Genomic DNA, 20888 nt, shown 5'->3' with positions numbered 1-20888 from the left:
TGATGCATATGCTTTTGGGCTCTCCCGGTGCTTTGGTTTTGCGTTGTTTGATTGATCGAACGACTTGATGAAGTTTTCAGGATAGCCATTAGCTTTCAGGTCGTTAATAACGCGTCGTTCTTCGCTTCGTCTTCGTGCAGCCGTAGACGGAATACATTTAGCGCGGTCCAGTAAGGTCTTAACGACAGCTCTTTTGCTTTGCGCTGGGTTGTGTGAATGGAAATCTAAATACTTGCTCGTAAGTGTGGCCTTGCACCCACCTCGTATGTGTGGCCTTACACCCACCTCGACCTTTCCGTCTTCATTCACAGCGCTGTTTGGTGTCTAGGAAAGCTTTGTTCTTCTTGCCCATAGTTATTTTAGGCATGTCTACTGTAAAGTGAATGTTGGCATTTATCGAGTTTAAGTGACTGTGAAAGACCTCAACACCGTCTCGCTAAATGCACGCGTTCGAATCGTCAACATAGCGGTGCCACCATTTTGGTCTGACTGGCGAAGTCTCTGATGCTATTTCCTCAACTTCTTGCATTACAAGCTCTGCGATAACCGCGCTAACTGGAGATCCCATGGCACAACCTGACACCTGATGGTATTGGGTTTCCTCAAATATAAAATAGCTGTTGTGCAGGAGAAAGGTGAGTAAGTCCAGGATTTCGCACTTGAGTCGTTTCATTCGTTCCTCGACAAAAACTCTGTCAACGAAAGATCACCAGAAAGATCTGTCAACGATCTGTCAAAGATCTGTCAACGAAAGATCACGTACATTTTTGTAACGAGTCTTTTTTAGGCTCATCAATGTCACGTGTTGAAATAAAGTTTTTTTCAGTTTTTCAGTACCATTCCCCAGGGTTTACGCGGCACTAGTTTCCTCGCTTAGGAGCAACGAACAATAACATCACTTTTCTATATATTTGCATTCCGTAACTTGCTAGTATATTTTCTCTGAAGAAGGTCGCAGAAGGTGGCCGAAAATTTTGTTTTTTAATGTTTTTATGTCTGTTTTTAACCCCCTTTTTTAGAATTATGAACACAGATCGCTCTTACAGTTTTATCTGTATTATTGTTTATTTGTATCTTTGTTTTTTCGTTGAAAATAAAGTTTTAGTTTATTGTTATTATTATTATTATTATTATTATTATTATTATTATTTCGTTGAGGTGTTTCAAACATTAAAAGCAGAAAAATATGTACATAATTTACAGAAATATTAAAGAGTAAGAACTGGAAGAACTATACAACACTAATTTTTTTTAAATCATAAGAATACAGTCAATGTGTCAATAATCATTTATCGTAATCCATCATGACGGGCAATAATAAACGCTCTAATCCTTAAGTCTCGCTAATTCCTTATCGATTTCAAAGTCACTATCAGTAATGTTAAACGGAGCTCTTCGCATACAACGTGAGCCTCTCAAGCACAATAGTGCAGACCTCAGTAGGGCGAATGAGACTTTGGCGCGAATACACGACATTGTAGTGCTGTAGTCCTCACTCTTCTTGGTTGACAAAAGTTCAGCCAGTTTACTGTGATACCTCTTGCATTCATCTGCCATTCCTCCGGTGGTAGAAAAGACCAGTGGGGTAAAGGAGCCTTGTTCGACTTCTAGCATCCTGCTGGCGTACATTCTCTTCTTCTCACTCTCATGCTGCCGGTAGATTAGGTTAGGCCTCTATAAGAGTCTGCATTCGGGTAACAAACCCTAACATCAAAAAAGGCAGAGCCTTGCCGCTCTTAGAAGCCACGAGCATGAATGTCAAGAAGGGCATCCGCTGCTCTGTTCGTACCAGGTGTCAGCACTTCTCCGTTTATCTCCTGAAGTACCGGTTCAATTTCGACATCCTTGCACACCATATTTAGCATTTCAGTTTCCAAATCGCGCAGCTCTTTATGTCTTCGAATAATGAAGCCTCCACGTCTGCATACCATGGCATGGTCTACATAAAAAACACCTCCACACTCACAAGTAGACGGGGTGTAGCTTATTTACCAATCGTCAATCTCAAATGAATGGCGTCTTTGAATTCTCTCTTATTTAGAGGAAAGTCCACATCTTTAACTGGAACGACTGTAAGCTAGCTAGATGCCCCTTTCTCCGCAGAAAGATCAGCAGCTCTCTTGGTTTGTTCAAGAAGGGCATTCTTCACTTCCTCTAGGTTTTCTCTAAGGCGCGCATTCTTATCTCTGCGGAGTTTCTGATGCTTTTTCCTCAACTTCTTGCATTACAAGCTCTGCGATAACCTGGCTAACTGGAGATCCCATGGCACAACCTGACACCTGACGGTATTGGGTTTCCTCAAATATAGAATAGCTGTTGTGCAGGAGAAAGGTGAGTAAGTCCAGGATTTCGCACTTGAGTCGTTTCATTCGTTCCTCGACAAAAACTCTGTCAACGAAAGATCACCAGAAAGATCTGTCAACGATCTGTCAAAGATCTGTCAACGAAAGATCACGTATATTTTTGTAACGAGTCTTTTTTAGGCTCATCAATGTCACGTGTTGAAATAAAGTTTTTTTCAGTTTTTCAGTACCATTCCCCAGGGTTTACGCGGCACTAGTTTCCTCGCTTAGGAGCAACGAACAATAACATCATTTTTCTATATATTTGCATTCCGTAACTTGCTAGTATATTTTCTCTGAAGAAGGTCGCAGAAGGTGGCCGAAAATTTTGTTTTTTAATGTTTTTTATGTCTGTTTTTAACCCCCTTTTTTAGAATTATGAACACAGATCGCTCTTACAGTTTTATCTGTATTATTGTTTATTTGTATCTTTGTTTTAATTGCCGCAATGCTCTAATTGCATAATTATCCAAGAGCTCGTGCGTCTGCGCTACTATATGTTCCATTAGTGGTTCACTTATCGCAGTTGATGCTTCGTATTCCGAGGTTGCAATATGACATGGGTTTGTGATCCCAAGACCACACATCCTTACAGGTAATACTAACAAATCACGCTCAGTCGGCGTGCAGGTGTGCCCTTTGACAGCAGGAATATGGGCGTGGCAGGAATATGGGCGTACGCTCTTGCGGCTCTATAAGATCTTCAATATTGGGTAATGTTCTAAGATAGTAAGTCCAGCGATCTTTCAGCCCGAATGTGAAGGCCGTGTATGAAGCCTGTGGATATGTCGTAGCAAATTCTGCTAGCTTGACAACTTGATCGACCCATCCCTCCAGGTTTCCGTTCACTTACTCTTCCAGGTAGGCTCTAGAGCCTAGAACAGCGCCCTTCTGGTCTTGCGCAGATATGTTAATTGTAGTATAAAGGAATACTTCCCTCGCAGAATCCTCTTTCCCCTGTTTAGTGAGTAGCCAGAATTTTTTAGCATTTGGATAATAACCTGAACTAGTTCCCATTTCGGTGAGCACATCCCACCACTTTCTCAGCTCTCTCAGGGCACCAGCGGCCGCTGCAGCGTCAGCATACCAGCATTGCTTTGTTAGGCTTGAGGAATTTAAGCGTGTAATTAGCGGTTGGAGGCTAATAGCGTAGTGACTCAATGCCAAGGGGTCACCTTGTGTAGTACCTTCTGCAGATATCAGCTCTTTTCCACCGATGACAAATAGGCGCGCAGGTTCTCTGTAGGTGTTTATGGGGGAGGTAGAAATAGAGGGGCACAGGATTCTGGTTTTATGTAAAGGTGGCTAAATACGAGATACGAAAACCCTCAACTTGGCGCGTCAACATTGTTTCGTTGCAAGTTTGGGTCGTTGTTTCCCGTTTTTTACCTTGCATGATCATCTTGTCGCGCAACAAAAAGATTTGTTGCGGGTTGAAGAAAGTTGTTGTGCAAGTATTGGTAAATTATTTACAATATAAAACTAGACTGACTTATGCATGTCGCTTATTTACAACTTATATTGCGAATAAAATTATAGAAATAACAACAGCTGAATTGCAATCCGTCAATGAGAGTTATGTAGAACTTACAAAACAAAAACGGCATAAATTAATTAAATTTCTAATGTATAGAACCTAATATTTAAATTTCCTTTGGTGTTTAAGAATATCCTTTAAAGTATGTTCATACGTAAGAATAAACTTTATACTTATGTAATGTTCTTATAATGTTCAGCCTTTCGAGAATTTCTTCTAAAAATAAATGAATAAAAGCTGTAATTTTGCTGTTCATGTTATGATCTTAAACATCCTTAAAATATTCAACGTACTTGACACTACTGACTTCTGCATGTTTTGGAGCACATCTTTTGTATTTTTTCCCAGAAACTTCCGTAGTCATTCTTCCATAGTCCTTGACCAACCTCCAAGCACGTCCATGATAATATTGTACTGATGGACTGTATATCCAGGGTATCGTTCGTGTAGCTCCCATCTCTTCATCTTTCTTTTCCCTGTTCTCGATCCACGGACAATTCATGTCCAAGACTACTACTTCCTTGCCTTTATGATTCACTATCTTTGCATCGATCCTGTTAGCTTCCAATTCATGGTTCTCCCCATAAGTTGGTATATCCCACAATGCTTGGACATCCTCCGAGACGTATCCTGGTTTAGGCTTGATTGGTGAATACCATGCAGGAAGACTTTCGACCAGTTGTAACTCTCGTAGCAGCTCAAAATATAATGATGAGCGATGAGTGGCGATGAGCTGAACTTAATTCTGCCAAAGTTTGCTCGTCCTCCTTACTTTTTTTTCTCATCATGCTTTTTGGCACTTCCATTCATAAATAGTTTCCAAGTTTTTCACCGCAAAACATTACCGGTCTGGATGCAGGTCAAGATGGGAAAATCTAGACCGCGGTTAATATCGATTTCAGCCAATCAAATTCGTGAATTTGGTAGTTCCCAGTACTTATGCGACGGAGCCATATAATAAATTATTCCATGAGCGCGCGTTGGTTATGAGATGGTAAATAGCCAACGAGGCGCGTAGCGCCGAGTGGGCTATAACCAGTCTCATATCCAACAAGTGCAAATGGAATAATTGTTTTAATTCCTTTACTCCAAAACTTTGGAAGTACGAATTGCGGCGAATAAGGCGAGAAAATCCGAGCGAAATCAAAAACACTTGATAAAGATGCGATATTGTGTAATACCTTAGGGTCAGACGGACGCAGCCTCATCAAAAAAACATATTTTGCCCTTTCGCGTGCTTCTAAACGTCGGAATTGATCCAAACTTTCCACAAAAGGCTTTTTTTGCTTTATTCAGAGAGAAATTTCGTACCATTGTACCATTGTACCATTTTCTAGTATTTTTTCAGTAAGTAAGGTATCACATAATAAGTATTTTCACTGTTATCTTGTTGCCAATAATTTTATTAAAAACAATTATGGAATACATCTGTTATGATGCAATATCAATCTTGAGGGATATCAGTAGCCTTCCTTGCTGGATAGCCAAGCAGCGTGACTGTCCAGCGTGTACAGCGCGGGGAATTGCCGGACGGTCACCCATCCAGGTAGTAGCCCCGTCCAACTCATGAGATCAAGGTTATTTGTGCCAGAACAAGATGGCGTCCAAACGCTGAAATCATATGGCATCACGATCTATACCAGAGGGACATCACGCGAAACTGACACAATTAGAATGCGTTCTCCTCGAACGCAACGATATATTCATTCGTTATATACGCCTTGCTTTTTCTAGCTTTTTATAACATTTATATTGCTGTTTAGATCCTTCACCAGGATCCAGTGCGTCTGTTTTGTTATGCTGATCCTTTGCTCAAGTTGTATGTTCTTTTCTCCTTTATTTTTAGTGCAACAAGGAATCGCGCCACAGTTGAGATTCCACAATTGGATTAAGATTACCTTCCAAGAACTCCAATACAAGTCCCAATTTTGGAGAGTAGGTCAACATAAAAAACAAGAAATTAAATGTTTTTTTCCTTAAAAGACTTCCAGCTATTTACCGTGTAAACAAGGCTGAAGCAAGTAATTTTTTTACTTGTAGGGGGGGGGGGGGGGGCAATGAATGCTCTCCCAGAAAATTTTGAAATGCAGAGGCACGGAAGTGCTATACTTTTATAGATATATAGTCAAAAGTAAAAGTTAATTAGTCCAAGTTTACAAATACAGGGACCTTTTGAGGTTAAGGTTTTGTAAGCTACTGGTTTTACCAGTAATTTGTGTTTTCCCAATAAAGTTGTATTATTATTTGTGTTAAACTATTGATGTATTGCTAACTAGCAGATTAGTCTATAATGTCTCCAAATCGTGGATTTCCTTCTAAAAAATCTTTATCAATCAATTGCAAATTTCCAAGTTCACTGATTATGGAACAGAATCAGAATTAATCACGAAGGTTTCAACCAGCCAAACACGTGAAAAGCTATAGGGAAATGTTAACGGATTATTGTCTTTGAATATTGCTCCCCTTTTGTTTGCTGTTTAATATAAAGACGAGCAAATTGGTTGTGAAAACTGAGTTTCAAAGGTAATATCAGTAAAATTCAAGTTATCTGCCCAACACTCCACTTTCTTTAGAATACTTTGGGGAGACAACTGCCCACTTTGCCCCTCTGCTAGCTACGGCCATGGTAAAGTGTCAAAAAACGAAAGATTGAACAATGACGCGATTTATCATTGCCTACGTCATTTTTCATGAACATTTCTTAATATTTACAATAGAAAAGAACGCGATATTTTGCATTGATCGTGGGGGTTGTTTTATTAGAGTATTCAACAAATACGTTCATCGCTTCTTACAGACACAGTTCGCAACATTTAGCAATCATAAGCATTTGTTGTATTTAAATTAAGAAAAATCGAGGTTCACCAAGTAAAGTTTATTTCGAAGTCTTCATTTTAAGTACTGAGTTCTGCAAAACAGCAAGACAATAGGCCATTTCCAAAATGGCTTCTGTTGTATCTCATGACGTAATGTGATGTACTAGGGAATTCTGGGAATTAAAAAGATGGCCGCTTTAGATTAAGACGTGGCGTACTTTGGTCTTGTTATTGACCTCAAAAATACAAAAGCTTCTTTTCTCAGTTTAAAAACGAGTTTAAGTTCTAATCTTCATATGAACCATGGTTAATCGATGGACTAGTTATAAAGCCTGAAAAACCGTCAAAGTCGAGAACAATGATGTCTCAATCGATGTTGAATTGACCGTGACAGTGCAGTATTTTGCTGTCGCTTTGCACGGATTCGCAAATTAGTTGCGCACAATTAACACAAAGATTTGATTGGTTGTCTTCTCAAAAACGGTGTGTTTTGTGCAGGGTCAGGACCAAAAAAGAGAACAAAAACATGAAACAAAGGAACTTGTCGAGTTTCATAACCCTCCCTTCTCTCCTCGACTCCTCTTCATAGATGGGTTATGATGATCCAAAAATGGCCAATTTTCCTCTGAATTTTTTTTACTGATGTATCTCCCCAGCTGGCTGAGGCTGGAGCAAACTAACTGGTAATCGAGAGGTCAAAGGTTCCTGCTCTGTTTAAGAGCATTCGGTTTTCTTTGCGAGTATCCTCAAGTTATCATCGAAAAAGGAACCTCTCTTCCAGATTACCTAACACCACCATAGATGTGCGTGACCTCGCTGAGGGAAACTGACCCAGCTCGCCCTCTCAAATGAACACATTGACAATTTTACAAAGAGTTTGAAAGTGGGCTCATATGAAGAGGCCCTTAATATGGAGGGCCTTTAATATGGCATAATTCACGAAAACGGAAAAAAAACCGCGTAAGCAATTAGACATAAAGCAACTGATCTGAAATCGGAAAGTGAAGGACACTTATCTCTTATCTTCGATTCCGCAAGGGCCTTCAATATCTCATGGGTTACTGCATCTTTTAGACCATCTGGCTTTTTTTTGCTTTGGAGAGGATTCCTCATCGGACCCAGGAGAGCTTTGATGAAAAAATGTATTTATTGTTCATTTTGTTCAACTTGTTCTTCCTTAACAAGTAAAGACAGTGGTGCCAACGAGGCACATTCTTTTTTGTTTTGTTTGTTTTTGTTGACCAAAAATTACAGACTATTCAATATTCATTTCTGTTACACAAGGGATCTGGCATCATTCAAGTTGTGTGCTGCATGGTTTCAAGTTTTCAGATAGTTGCTTGTAGTCTGCAGCTCAAGCTGAGCGATGTCCAGCGATTCTGAGTCGGAATTTTTTCTGACTCGAAGTTATTTTGGAGGCAGTATTGGGGAAACTGATGAAGCCGACAAATTGATCTCAGTGTGTATGAATTCAAAGAGAAGGAGTTGGTTGTTTTCGTGCTGAGGATGCTGTCGCGTAGTTTTTTCAAGAAACAAAAACCGGGCGAGGTATCACTGCATGCATGCAGGAAATCATGTCCTATATCTTGCACGGAACAAGAAAAGATTAGTTGGTGATAACAGAAAAGACGACAATGAGCCTCCAAAGCCAAAAAGCCAAAAAGAGGAACTGGAACGTTTAATTTCACAAACTATTCTGTTGTTTTTAACATTAATAAGTAACTGATTTGACAAGTCCACTTGTCAAGGAAAACTTGCTAGTGTAAGGCTTTAGAATGCAAGGAGGTAACACAGTAATAAAAATGCCGCAAGGACATTGAGTCAAATAACCCCCTTGCATGCTAATACATAATCCCCTTGCGTCTTAATTAGCGGTTAATTAGCTCCGCTCTTCCCTCTAAACAATCAAAGCCGCACCCAGCTTTTCAGATAGATAATAACCGGGTTATAAGATTTATTCCCCTGTTACAAAACTGCTCTTGGGCACAGGTGGTCCTAAACTCTGGGGCAAAAATTGTCCCACACAAAACTTCTTTTGCTATGATGTAGACCTCGTAAGACGCAAATCAATAACAAGACTCGAGGATACACACATTTAATTTTCTTGTAAGTTACCAAAAAAATTTCACAAGTAAGAATGAGAGCCCCCAGAGAGAGCAACAAGAGGAATAATTTACATTCGACACTTCCTTAAATACTCCTACCAAATCCCTCGATAGTTCATAACGAAGAGAGCATATTTTTCCGCTAATTTTTTCATAAACGCGGAAAAAATGCTCTTCGTAAACATTGTCAATTAATCAAAAGGGTATGGTGCGTTTTAGAATCAAAATTCAAACATTAAATCCCAGCCTGCGAGCAAGCTCTCTAGCGGGGTGTGGGTGGGCGGTGCACCTCGCGAGAGAGCTTGCTCGCAGGCTTGTTCAATCGTAGCCTCCCACAAAGACGTTCTTAGGGCTTCGTCACACATCCCTCCCCACTAACGTCTGCTGAAACGAAAAACCACTTCCGTTCAATGGCTGTCTGCCCACTATTTAAAGAAACCAATCGGCATTGACTAATTGTGTTGTGCATAGCCAATGACATGCTGCAAAAGAATGCCATACAAAACATGAGTTTACTTAAAACTGGAAAATGGCCTCTGATTGGTCCGTAATCCACGAACGGAAGTGGTTTTTTGTTTTAGCAGACGTTAGTGGGGGAGGAACGCCAAGGACGTCTGCGTGGAATTCAAACCATCAATTCTGCAATTCAAACAGTACATTCAATTCAAGGTACTGTACCTCTTCATGGATAGAGAATGAGAACCTTAAACGTGCTGGAATCGTCATGAAATGGTCCCAAACGCCACAGAGACAAACAATGGAGCTCGTGTACGTCGTTTTTTATTAAATTTGAACTGTTACATACGATCGTTACATTCCTATATAAATTCTTAGGTTTACACTAGTTGGCAGCTCCCAATACGGGAGCTAGATACGTGGGAGACGTGAGCTGGGATACGTGTGTTGAAAGTTAAGCAGTTTTTCTCCCGAAATTATACCATTTGCTTCTTTGAGTTAAAAGATCTTAAAAGAGAGATTTTGCATCGCGTTTAACGCAAACGGCAAAAGTCAGGCTGAAATGTCAAAGAAACTTGTTTAATTTTAGCTCATTTCTTGCCAAATTGACAAGCAACAGCGTCCGAAATTTCTCTCTTGATATACGGGATCTGGAAACGAGATTATCTTCTCACTCAAAATGGCGGCGTGGCTCAGTTGGTTAGTGTGCGGCTTTAGGAGCGAGAGGTCCCCGCTTCGATTCGCGGTGACTTCAACGTCTGTTTCGACTTTCCACTGATCCGTGTAGCTATAGCTTTAAATACCCGTAAAACGGAGCACTGACGGAGGGAGGGGATAAGGTAACCTCCTTTCTGTTGAGTAGTATTGATCTTTCCAGTGAAGAAACTCCTTGGTTAGGTCAGAAGAATTCCCTTGACATTTTCAGGTGAAAGTCTTCTGGTTAATCAAAGCCGTAAACTGAAGCCCTGCCAGTCATTAACTTCAATACTGCATTCGAAATAAGAAAACATCTGGGTCAGATTATTAGAAGCAAAGTGATTATTGATCGGCAGTAAAATACCATGGCAGCTTACATTTAGTTTACACCAACCCAATGTTTAAGTTAACCATATTTTCAACAACTAAATCATGGCTCCTGGTTTGCGTCTGCAAATGCACACTTCTTTTCTATCTTCCATTAGCCTGTGTACAGCCGCCCGGTCTCCTCAAACGTCAGAGAGGAGCGTCTGTGGTTTGCTGTTGGTAATCGTGTTGTGGAATAATCTTGCATACATTATTGAGTGATCTACGCTGACCAACATTTGCGTGGTTCGCATTTCTTTGGAGTTGAATTTTCAAAATGGTGGTCAAAGCAGTTGATTAGGAGAGTCTCCGATAGTTTTAAGATTCCTTTCCTTTATAGGGAACACGAAAAATGCATAGAAGTACTCTTTAAAGAAAAGGATGTGTATGCAAGTCTTTCAACCGGGTACGGAAAGTCGCAGCCTCGATCATTGCCAATGAGCTGTTATCTTCCTCTCAAATCTTCCAGCACAACACGCTTTTTAGCCTGTTCTTGAGAATGGCTAGGCTGGTCTGAGCAACGCGTTGTCATTACTTCAATATTCGCTTCGTTGAGCCGCCTCATGTCAATGCAAACACATATATCCCATTGGACTTGGGAACGGGAGCTAAGCGGGACACCGACGGGGTAGGACCCTCGGTGTCTTCTATGATGTCAAGGTCTGTCAATCGCTGTAGCTTTTGATCGACTTCTTTACTTATATGAAAGGGTGCTCGTCTAAGAGGTTGCGCCACGGGATCGGTGTGAATCTTTAATTGATAGTTTATCAATTTGCCAACCCTCTCAAGAATACTGGAGTATTGCGTTACCAACTGATCCACGTGGGAAACTCGCACGGTATCAGTTGTCCCTGTGAAAGTTGTCGCCACCAAGCGTAAATGCACCTGCTCTGCTAGTCGCACTCTAAGTAGGTCTAGTGCAATTGCCGGGTCTTGCATAAACGCCAACCAGCGTTTTCGTGGTCGACAACCGTGAATCGCGCGTCGGTTGATAAGCCGGTAGAACGAGAATACACACATGTATCGAATACCCCCCTAATAGCAATGGGTTTCGGGTGAACCAAAGGGTAAACGCTGAGATCTGTTTTCAGTAGGGTTTTATATACACTAGCACCGGAGTCAATGATTACGGGTATTTCCGCGTCATAAATGCAAACAGGAACAGTACACTGAAAAACAGAAGTTCCTAGAACGAAGAGATATTCATCGTTGGTTGAGTGATCTTGTGAATGCTCTCTAGTTTCAAAGAGGCGAAAAGCTTCACGCCGCTCGCGACCCACAGTTTATACTGTTGAAAACGCGTTGAAAATGGCCCTTTTTACCACAATGAGAACACGTTGCACCACTTGCAGAGTCCTTTGCCTTGTGCCCTTTATTTCCACAGAAATAACAGATGGGTGTAGAAGAAACTTTCCGATTGGCATTGGCTTTAGGTACTTTAAAATTTTGAGGACGCTCTGCTCTGAATCGCAGATCGGTGCCGAATAAGGTGTTTCCATTTGCACAGCATTCCGGTTGAAGCTTCTATGGTGCGCACAATTGACAGGGCATTTTTCAGAGTGAGGTCTGTCTCCTGAATAAAATCTTCATCGAAGGTCCCACGAATAGCGCTTGTCCACTAGCTGATCCCTGATCATTTTGTTTGCTCTCTCCCCGTAGTCACAACTCTTTACCAAATGTCGCAAGCGTGTTGCAAAAGTGTCAAGGGGTTCATCGGGTAGCTGAGAGGCAGAACGGAAGATATGCCTTTCCAACAGCACATTCTTCTTAGGCTTGAAGTAAGCCGTTAAGCGTTCAAGCGCTGTAGTGTAATCCTCATCAATGTCAGGTAATGTTGCAAATACATGTAATCTTGAACCTTTTTTCCAACAAGGTGAAGGAGAACTGCCCGCTTTTGCGTAGAATCAGTGATACCCGAGGCAAGAATAAAGTATTCCAGTGACTGGACCCACTTCACCCAACACTGTGCAAGAGTTGACAAATCCGCAGAGGAAAAGGGCGGCAACGCGGGAAGTTGGAGAGGAGCTATGGAAGGAGAAGAAGTAGCAGTAGAACTCACTTGGGTTGTGGTGTTCATCCTCATCGCTAATGTAATATTCCTTTCTTTTATACGGAAGATATCTGTTTACGAACATTGCTCTTGTTATTCAAATGTGTCAACCACAGGAACAAAAGACCCTTTGTTTCCACAGTCAGTGAGGCTCTGGTTGGCACATTAATGACAATAGGTGACGTCAACGATATCTTCCCCATTCGAATGATCTCTAGGCATATGCACACATAATGTGTGATTCTCTAGCAAAGATAACATACCACGAATATATTCGAAACTTAATCCAAGTCACATGGACAAGTAACAAAATACGCTTATCAGAAACATTATCCACGAATACTATTATTACATTGAATGGCGAGGGGATAGCGGAAGACTGTTCAACAGAAAGACTGCAAACAATGGTGTGCTGAATTGTCTGTTGATGTGGACAAGATCCTAGAAATAACACAAGAGATTTTGGAAACTGTATGAACTCTGGAAGAGTTATGATGAAAGGACGGAGATTTCAGCCATATTAAGTAGAGCACCTAAACCCAAGGTGCGACCAAAATCAGCCACCCCTGGTCAAACGCCTTGACCAGTACCTCCAGAATCTTAGGCCTGTTCAAATAGTGTCAATGAATTCCTTAAATTGTGGCAATTTCTTCCTAGTTTTTTTGTTAATTTTGAAGGGAAAATTTTAAAAATGTGAATAGCAGTATACGTACAGGGAATGGACAAAATTATCAATTTGATGACCAAGCTCTCCATTTAAGGGATTCTATGTCATTGGGAACTGGCCTTTAAGTTTATGGCAGTGAAACCACCAGTCAGTCAGGAAGATGGCAATGCGGATGCTGTGGTAGAGGCGTGGCAGCAATCTCTGTATTGTGTACGTAGTGTAATAAATGGTATCATCAATGATGTTCAGGTCTGAGACGGAACTCTGCGAGGGCTACAGAACTTTGCATGTCCAAGGCGTGCGAAGGACGCGGAGGATGGTGATGGTGATGATGAGGAGGAGGGTGAGTTGGTGGTGGATGGAGGTGTGTTGGAAATACAATAGTTCTTTTACCTGGGAGATGTGCTCGACTGTGAAGCAGGAGTGGAGACAGCAGTGAGAGAGAAAGTAGCAGCTGCTTGAGCCTGAGTGCACTGCGTGACGAGCGGCTGCAATTTTGAGAACTCTATGGATTTTGGTTTTTTTTTTAATCGTTTTTCTTTTTTACATTTACTACTCGCTTTTTTACTTTTACTGCTCTACCTTCATTATTTAAGATCTCTGCAGGCTTATGCTTCATCATGGTAAGCTATGGAATTGTGTTATGGTGGTATTTGTGCCTGGGTTAAAGCTGATGATATCCAGTGTTCAGCATTATGCCAGTACCAGTGCGACGACTATGAACGCCTGTGGCTGAAATCGCGCCCTTGTAAGCTTCCACGCGGAGTTTGTTCAATTCTAACTGAAATTATTTACCGCCCTAACAACACGCAAACGTGCTTGAACACCATATTATCGATGTTTGTGATGCGGGCTACCATAATAGACATCCTGAAGCTGGAATTATCATCCTGGGCGATTTTAATCGGATCAACGCCAAACCCATTGAGCGGAAACCTGGTGTAAAACAGATTGTCAACTTCCCAACGCGTGGTGAAGCAACGCTTGATTTGATCCTTACCAATGTTATTATTGTAACCCCACCCAGCTTCCACCTCTTGGAAGATCTGACCACAACGCTATCCTGTATAAACCTAAACAGTTTAAGCGCCAAAAGGAGTCCATAAGGTTATAAATAAGCGTAAGCTGAATAATTCCAACCTGCTTAAATTATACGATCACCCGAAGAGGCAGAATTGGATAGATATTTACCTCTGCAACTCTGTAGATTAAAAAACCACTCTTTTCTACGACAAGGTTATTTCTATCCTGGATCAGACTGTACCTATCAAGTCCTATCGAATAAATACCAACGATAAACCATGGATGACATCTAACATCAAGTCACTTATTGTAAAGAGACTGCGTGCCTGGAAATCGGGAAATATTGAGCTGAGCAATTTCTACCGTAACAGGGTTGTGAAAGAGATCAAACGTGCTAGTAAGACTTATTATAAGAATAAACTAGAAGATACAAAGTCTGATAACCCAAGGAAGTGTTGGAAAGAAGTGAAGGCAATCACAAGACAAAAAACCAACACAATTCCAAGTAGACTAACCTTTGGTACCCATGATGTCTCTGGAATGGAACTGGCAGAAATGATTAATAGCACTTTTTTGAAAGTTGTTGAAGAATACGACCCACTGGAAATTGATCATAATGCTGCTGAGTTTGCTGTCCCCGAGGTGTCAGGAATGCTGATTAGTCTCAACAGTAAAATGTCCAGTGGTCCTGCGCCAATTCCTACTGCTATGTTGAAGGAAATGTCTTCCCTTCTGGCAAACCCTTGAAGCCCATCTTTAATTCTGCACTGATTGATGGTTACTTTCCCACACAATGGAAACTAACAGATGGCTGTCCAGTTCCTAAGAAATTTCGTGTTTCAGTTACTTCTCCTGTTGGCAAGGTATATGAAAGACACCTTAATTCCCTGCTCATTCAGCAAATTGGGTCATCGTTGGACGAACGTCACTTTGGCTCTGTTAAGGGCTCATCAACTACTTGTGCGCTGGTGGACTTGATGAACTTTTTACTGTCATCAACTGATGACTCCAATGATTTAGTGAGACTTTGTTTCTATGATTTAAGCAAAGGTTTCGATAGAGTGGACCATCATATTTTGATTGACATCGTACATCAATTTGGCGTGCATCCTGTGTTGGTTCAGAGCATCCGCAGCTTCCTGACTGGGCGCCTCCAAAGAGTTCGAATTGATGGAATTTCATCTGAGTGGAAGAAACCTGTCCCTGCTGGGATTCCCCAAGGCAGTGTCCTGGGTTCAACATTGTTTCTACTTATGGTAAATTCTCTCGCTCACCGTGAACGTTGGCGCTGGAAGTACATGGACGATATTACTATTGGTGAAACTATCCGCGCTGCCGCGGCCGTCGCCAGTTCTCTCCAAGAAAAAGAAAGCTCCGATAAAATTTGCCGTGAAGTACATGAAGGGAGGATGAAGCTTAATCTTATCAAATGTAAAGAAATGTTGATTTCCTTCAAGAGGAAAACACTTGTTATTAACAATATAACCATTAATAACACTCCCATTGAAATGGTCACATCTTATAAATTACTGAGCCCAATTGTCTCATCTAATTTAAAGTGGAACGATCACATTGAGTCTCTAACTAGGAAGGCCTCCAACAGAATCCACTCTGTTCGTCTCTTAAAAGAGCATGCGTGGTTGAACAAGATCTTGTCACGTTTTACATAACTTGCATTAGATCAATACTCGAATATGCATGCCTTGTATGGTTCTACAGTACCCGAAATACTTATTAGAACAACTTGAATCTATCCAAAGGCGAACGATGAGAGTTATATATCCGGATTATAGCTACTGCGAAGTCTATTTGCAGACAGAGATACCAAAAGTAAAGGAGAAACTTAAAGACCTTTGTAAATCCTTCTTCAGGTCGATGCAGGATCATCATCACAAACTTTACAGACTCCTCCCCGACAACAAGATGTGTGGCAGAGGGTAAGAAGTTCAAGATCCCCGTCTTCAAGACAAACCGTTCCATGAATAACTTTATTTTCCAAGCCGCAAGGGCGTGGAATTCAACATCAAGAGGACATTAACTTAACATCAGATAAAGCTTGTGGAAATCTGATTTAATATTATTCATTAATGTTAGTGTCTTCTCATATTTTTCATATCACATCATATTTTTAAATATGTACATATATTTAACTGTGGGATGATGAGTGTAATTTAGCTACGGTACGAAACTCAGGGGGTTGTGTTGAATGAGGTGGAGGAGTTGAGAGTTGAGGGCCGATGCCAGGTAAGAAGGCCTAAGAAAAAGTGGAGCGGGTGTGTGACGGGGGATATGCATATGTTGGGAACAGAGGAATATATGGCACAAGATCGAATGATGTGGAGGACAGTCATCGCTCGTCCAACCCATCTTAAATGGGAAAATATGGACGGTAAATGACAATGATGATGATGATGATGATGAGGTGAGACCACCAAAATTTCTGATTGTATGCAATCCTGAAATGGGAATAGGAAAACACTGGGCTGGGATCAAATAAGACTTGTTTACAAAATGCTTTCTAAATATTGAAGAACCTTTTATAGATTCTCTAATACTCAAGCATTGTAATATCATTTGAAAATTTATTTTGGAGCTAGTGCAATGTACATAAGTGGATAAAAGATTGAATTTAGGACAAAGGGGATGGACCCATAACAGATACATGATTTTCAAATCTTATTTCAAAATCTTGAAGAAAGGATTCAAACAATACCTTAATCTGTACAAGGTCCATTACCACCCCCTTGGGACTTTGAAAGCTTCTACATAGAATTACCTCGTACATTGAAATAAACAAAACCGATGGAAATTGCTAGTTTATTGAGCACTGTATCTTTTAGTTCAACAGTTTGGAGTTTCTTTACAGAGTAATATATCAGAGCCACACCTAGTTGTCATGGGTTAAAGTGCCTTTCACCTCAACACAGTTTTCCAGTTTATTTATTCTCTGAAATCGTCCCAAATACATCGTCTTGTTTTTAGAACCTTCGGGTTGAAAATTCACGCTTTTATTTGCTTTGAAAGACGGAAAAAGGTGGTTACATTGTGATCCATAACCGAGCAATGAAGGGCAATGGGTTGACGTCAGACTGCTTTGCATTTTACTAGTTCTTTGAAAAACAAAGATGTAAATTAATTTGTGACGTCAACCCAGTATTTAAACTATTCCCCTTCATTGCTCGGTTATGGATCACAGTATAACCACTTTTTCCGTCTTTCAAAGCAAATAATAAAGTGAATTTTCAATCGAAAGGTTCTAAATATAACAATATGTTTGGGGCGATTTCAGAGAATAAATTAAATGGAAAACTGAGTTGATAAGAGGTTAGTGTAAGACGAAGACTGTGGAAAAAATCAAGCCCTGTTATGAGTACAAAACCTCAAAAGCCTCAACATCATTTTGGATATGATTGGGCCTAAAGGTAGTATTAGAACAGCGTTTGGGTTGCTTCTGCAGTCTGCACATTTATCCCTGGTATGCGACCCATATTTTACAGTTTCCGGTTTGATAAGATACTCTGAAGAGACAAAAATATTTTGGTAACAAGGACTAGATTCATGTGAATGGGCACCTAACAAACAAATGAAAGTACATCCTTAGGCCGACTGTCTATGGCCGGATTGCTAGCAGTGACTTGCAAAACAATATATTATTTTGACAAGAGTCAATAGGTGTCGTTGTCCATTTGGCACTAAGGATTTCCCAAGTAGCGAGCAAAATTGTCTGGCATTAGACAATAAAATCTGTGTCAATGAAAGGAGGGAAAAGTTCAACATAGGAAGTCATGAAGAAGATGCGACCCTCTGACTCTATTTTTCAAGTGAACTCTAGGTTTAATATGTCAAAAAATTGAGACGGCCATCCCAGATTTTGCTGAGATGTCAGGAAATTTCCTGATGCCTGTCTCAGGAAGACTAGGCCGAAGCAATTTAAAGGAATGTTAATGGTACTGAGCTTAACCTGTCACCGACTTTGTCCATAGCACAAATTTGAATTTTAAATGGGGGCAATGATCACTGGCCATTGCAGAATTTTGTTCCCCTCAACTTCTCAATATGTCTGCAACCATCCCAGTCTGTGATTTCCAGTTTTCAGTAACCTGGAAAATTTGTGACAGTCAGGAAACAAAGCAATACCAACCACTGAAGATTTTTCCACAAAAACTCTGTTTAAAATTAATTTATATAATAAGCACAATAACGCACACATTTTGATTGGTTCTCACCTAGATGTATTAGACAAGAGGCACATAGCTGACATCATCATCAAAAACTTACAGTTTTCTATTATATAAACCAAATAGATTCCATGTTGTGCACCTGCTCAATAATAACAGATCACAGAAGACATCAAAATGTGGTAAGAACATCAGTGATGGACAAGGTGATTTATTCTTACCACATTTTGACGTCATCTGTGATATATTACTGAACAGATGCACAGCAAAATAGAATCTATTGTGATTCTACATGTGACCTTCAGTTGGTGACAGGTTAGCGCATCATACCAACACAAAAAACATTGGAGCATAGAAACAAATGCACAATTCCCACGAGCAACAACTTCACAGTAGTTGATAGCCAGGAGAACAGTACTTATTTGGAGAACACCAAATCCTTCTAGATTACCAGGTAGCGACATCAAATAGTTGTAATAGCAATTATGTAGCTCTGATTGTGCTTGCAATTATCGTTCAAAACTACAAGGCAAGACAAAAACAAAATGAAGCGTACTGTATGTAATCGGCAAAGGATGCACACACTAATAATAAAGAAATATATACCTTAAAAGGATACTATAAAACTAATCATGCGCAAAATAATGAAAGTGACTTAATTACTTTGGTCAAGCTCCAATGGTACTTGAATAACAATAATACTTCACGTAGCAAAGATAGCAAATTTCCAGTAGCACAGAGCACAATCTCATAGTACCAACTAACCTAAAATGGACTTCAGCAAGTCTAAAGTAAGCTTGTTATCTGAACTATATTTGTTATGTAACAATTTTGCAATAATTGTAGCGTCCAAAAAACATGACCCTATACAAACATCAACTAAATCACATTGATATCATAAACAATCAGCTGCCGATTAGTGAACTTAGATGGAAGGCAATAAAAATAGTGTTTCAAAAGTAACACTAATAGGAGGTTTTCACGTGATGTGGTGGATGAAAACAAAAATGTTGGTGGACGAAAACAAAAGATCTCTTATTAGCCATCAGAAGTCATACACTTCTCTATATTTATTGGTGTCTCTACAAGTTGGTTGAAAACGTCCTATGTTGTTAACCTCAATGACTGTGTTCGTGTTATTTTCAGTTAGGGTTTTCATAACATTTAACAAAGTTATAGTCTGACTGAAAAATAACCTGAACAAAAAGGTTAACTGTATTCTTGTGAATATGTCAGGCATGCATAGTCGTGAATGGACATTCTGATATCAGAAATGTTTATAAAAGTGGATCATAGATTTCATTTATACTAGTTGTCCTGGGCAAAAGTGGTCTTAGTGAGATTTCAGTGGGTAGCCCCTCATCCCTGTAAAATACAATGCAAAGGCTGTTTCTATCATGTACATTCTAAAGATCAAGTCCTGTCAATGCAAACCCCATTATTGGAAGAAGGAGGGCTAGAGAGTGTGAAAAAAAGTTGGTCATGAATCCAGTCCCTCAATCATTGATTGGGAACCTATTTTTTATGATTCCCAATGTTCATCAAAAAATTAGATGATTGATTGAAAAGTTCTCTTATCATAATATAACAACGTCATCACTTCTTTTCTGAATCGAAAGAAACTACCGCTATCTTCTTCTTTTAAAAGTTTTTCAAGACTCCTCAACTTTCATGAAATAATGTTTGATGTCCTCAAATATTATTTCCGCCATTTTCTCGTACCCCTCTGGAGAAAAATGAAGTCCATCATGCCAAAATCTTTTACGATCTTCTTCATTCAGGGAATTGTGTGGTAGCTTAGTTGATAAGTCGCACAAAATCACTTTATCCTTACGAGCTTGAACGTAATTCTTTAGCAGATGGTTCACTTTGAAACGCTTTTCCCTCAATGCAGGAAATTTCTCGTCAAAGCCACTCTCCGGAATGGTTAATGCAACAGAAAGTGGACAACCCTTTAAGATTGTCTCGTGCAGTGATTTGAGTCGTTGAAATAGAGGCTCGCCATCCTTATCAAGTGAAAGACCGAGATCGTTTGTACCTCCTAGAACAATAGCAAGATCGAAAGGTCCATCTTTGTCCAAAACTTGGGGCAATCTCGCTTGCATTTGTTCCGTGGTTTCTCCGCTGATTCCTCTATTTACGATGTTGAAAGACTTGGATAAAGGTAGAGATTGCAGAAGGATTTGCAGTTTACGCGAATAAGGATGAAATTCGGTCCCAAAATAGCACCAGCCTTCGGTTAAACTATCCCCAAATGCGAGTATTCGAACAGCCATTTTCGAGAAATCATTCTCGACCCCAGAGCTCTTCTCTTGACTGAGGGAGGCTCTGGTGACGAGAACAGGTTACTGCATGCAGAGAGCAGAGGGGTCAGCAGTGGGGCATTGTAAAATGCCGAGAAGGGCATCATGCCGAAAAGGGTACAGACGCATAAATTATGCTATTATGCAACACGATAACAAGCAGGTTGTCTATGGTTTCAAGTGCTGCTATTAAAGGGGCTAGGTCACGCAAGTTTAGGCAATTTCAGCACTGATCGAATGGTCATAGAATTAACTAAAATATCAAAATAACTGTTCAAAACTATAGAAGAACTCTAACAAAACACAGGGAAGCCAAGAAGGGACATGGATGGACAAAACTGGAGAGGAT

General features: G+C 40.3%; 2 protein-coding genes across 2 annotated transcripts in view; one reads left to right on the top strand and one right to left on the bottom strand.

The window, feature by feature from the left end:
• LOC137970829 (mucin-like protein) overlaps positions 1-6866 on the top strand; it is a 36739-nt gene extending 29873 nt beyond the window's left edge. The window contains exon 14 of the mRNA XM_068817415.1: positions 5726-6866. Coding sequence (XP_068673516.1) covers positions 5726-5771 — 46 coding nt within the window. The 3' untranslated portion in view covers positions 5772-6866. The remainder of the gene's footprint in view (positions 1-5725) is intronic.
• Positions 6867-18202: 11336 nt separating this feature from the next.
• LOC137978648 (uncharacterized) lies at positions 18203-20530 on the bottom strand. The gene has a single exon (XM_068825657.1). The coding sequence runs from the start codon at positions 20510-20512 to the stop codon at positions 19889-19891; it is 624 nt and encodes a 207-aa protein (XP_068681758.1). The 5' UTR covers positions 20513-20530; the 3' UTR covers positions 18203-19888.
• Positions 20531-20888: the final 358 nt, after the last annotated feature.

The sequence above is a fragment of the Montipora foliosa genome, chromosome 1 (genome assembly GCF_036669935.1).
Source record: "Montipora foliosa isolate CH-2021 chromosome 1, ASM3666993v2, whole genome shotgun sequence".
NCBI classification, from domain to species: Eukaryota; Metazoa; Cnidaria; class Anthozoa; order Scleractinia; family Acroporidae; genus Montipora; species Montipora foliosa.
The sequence above is the reverse complement of the archived record's forward strand: the minus strand, read 5'-3'. Positions and strand labels throughout refer to the sequence as shown.

What these genes read in the sequence shown, in the direction of transcription:
- LOC137978648 (XM_068825657.1), bottom strand. Translation starts at nt 20,512, where the DNA reads ATGGCTGTTCGAATACTCGCATTTGGGGATAGTTTAACCGAAGGCTGG.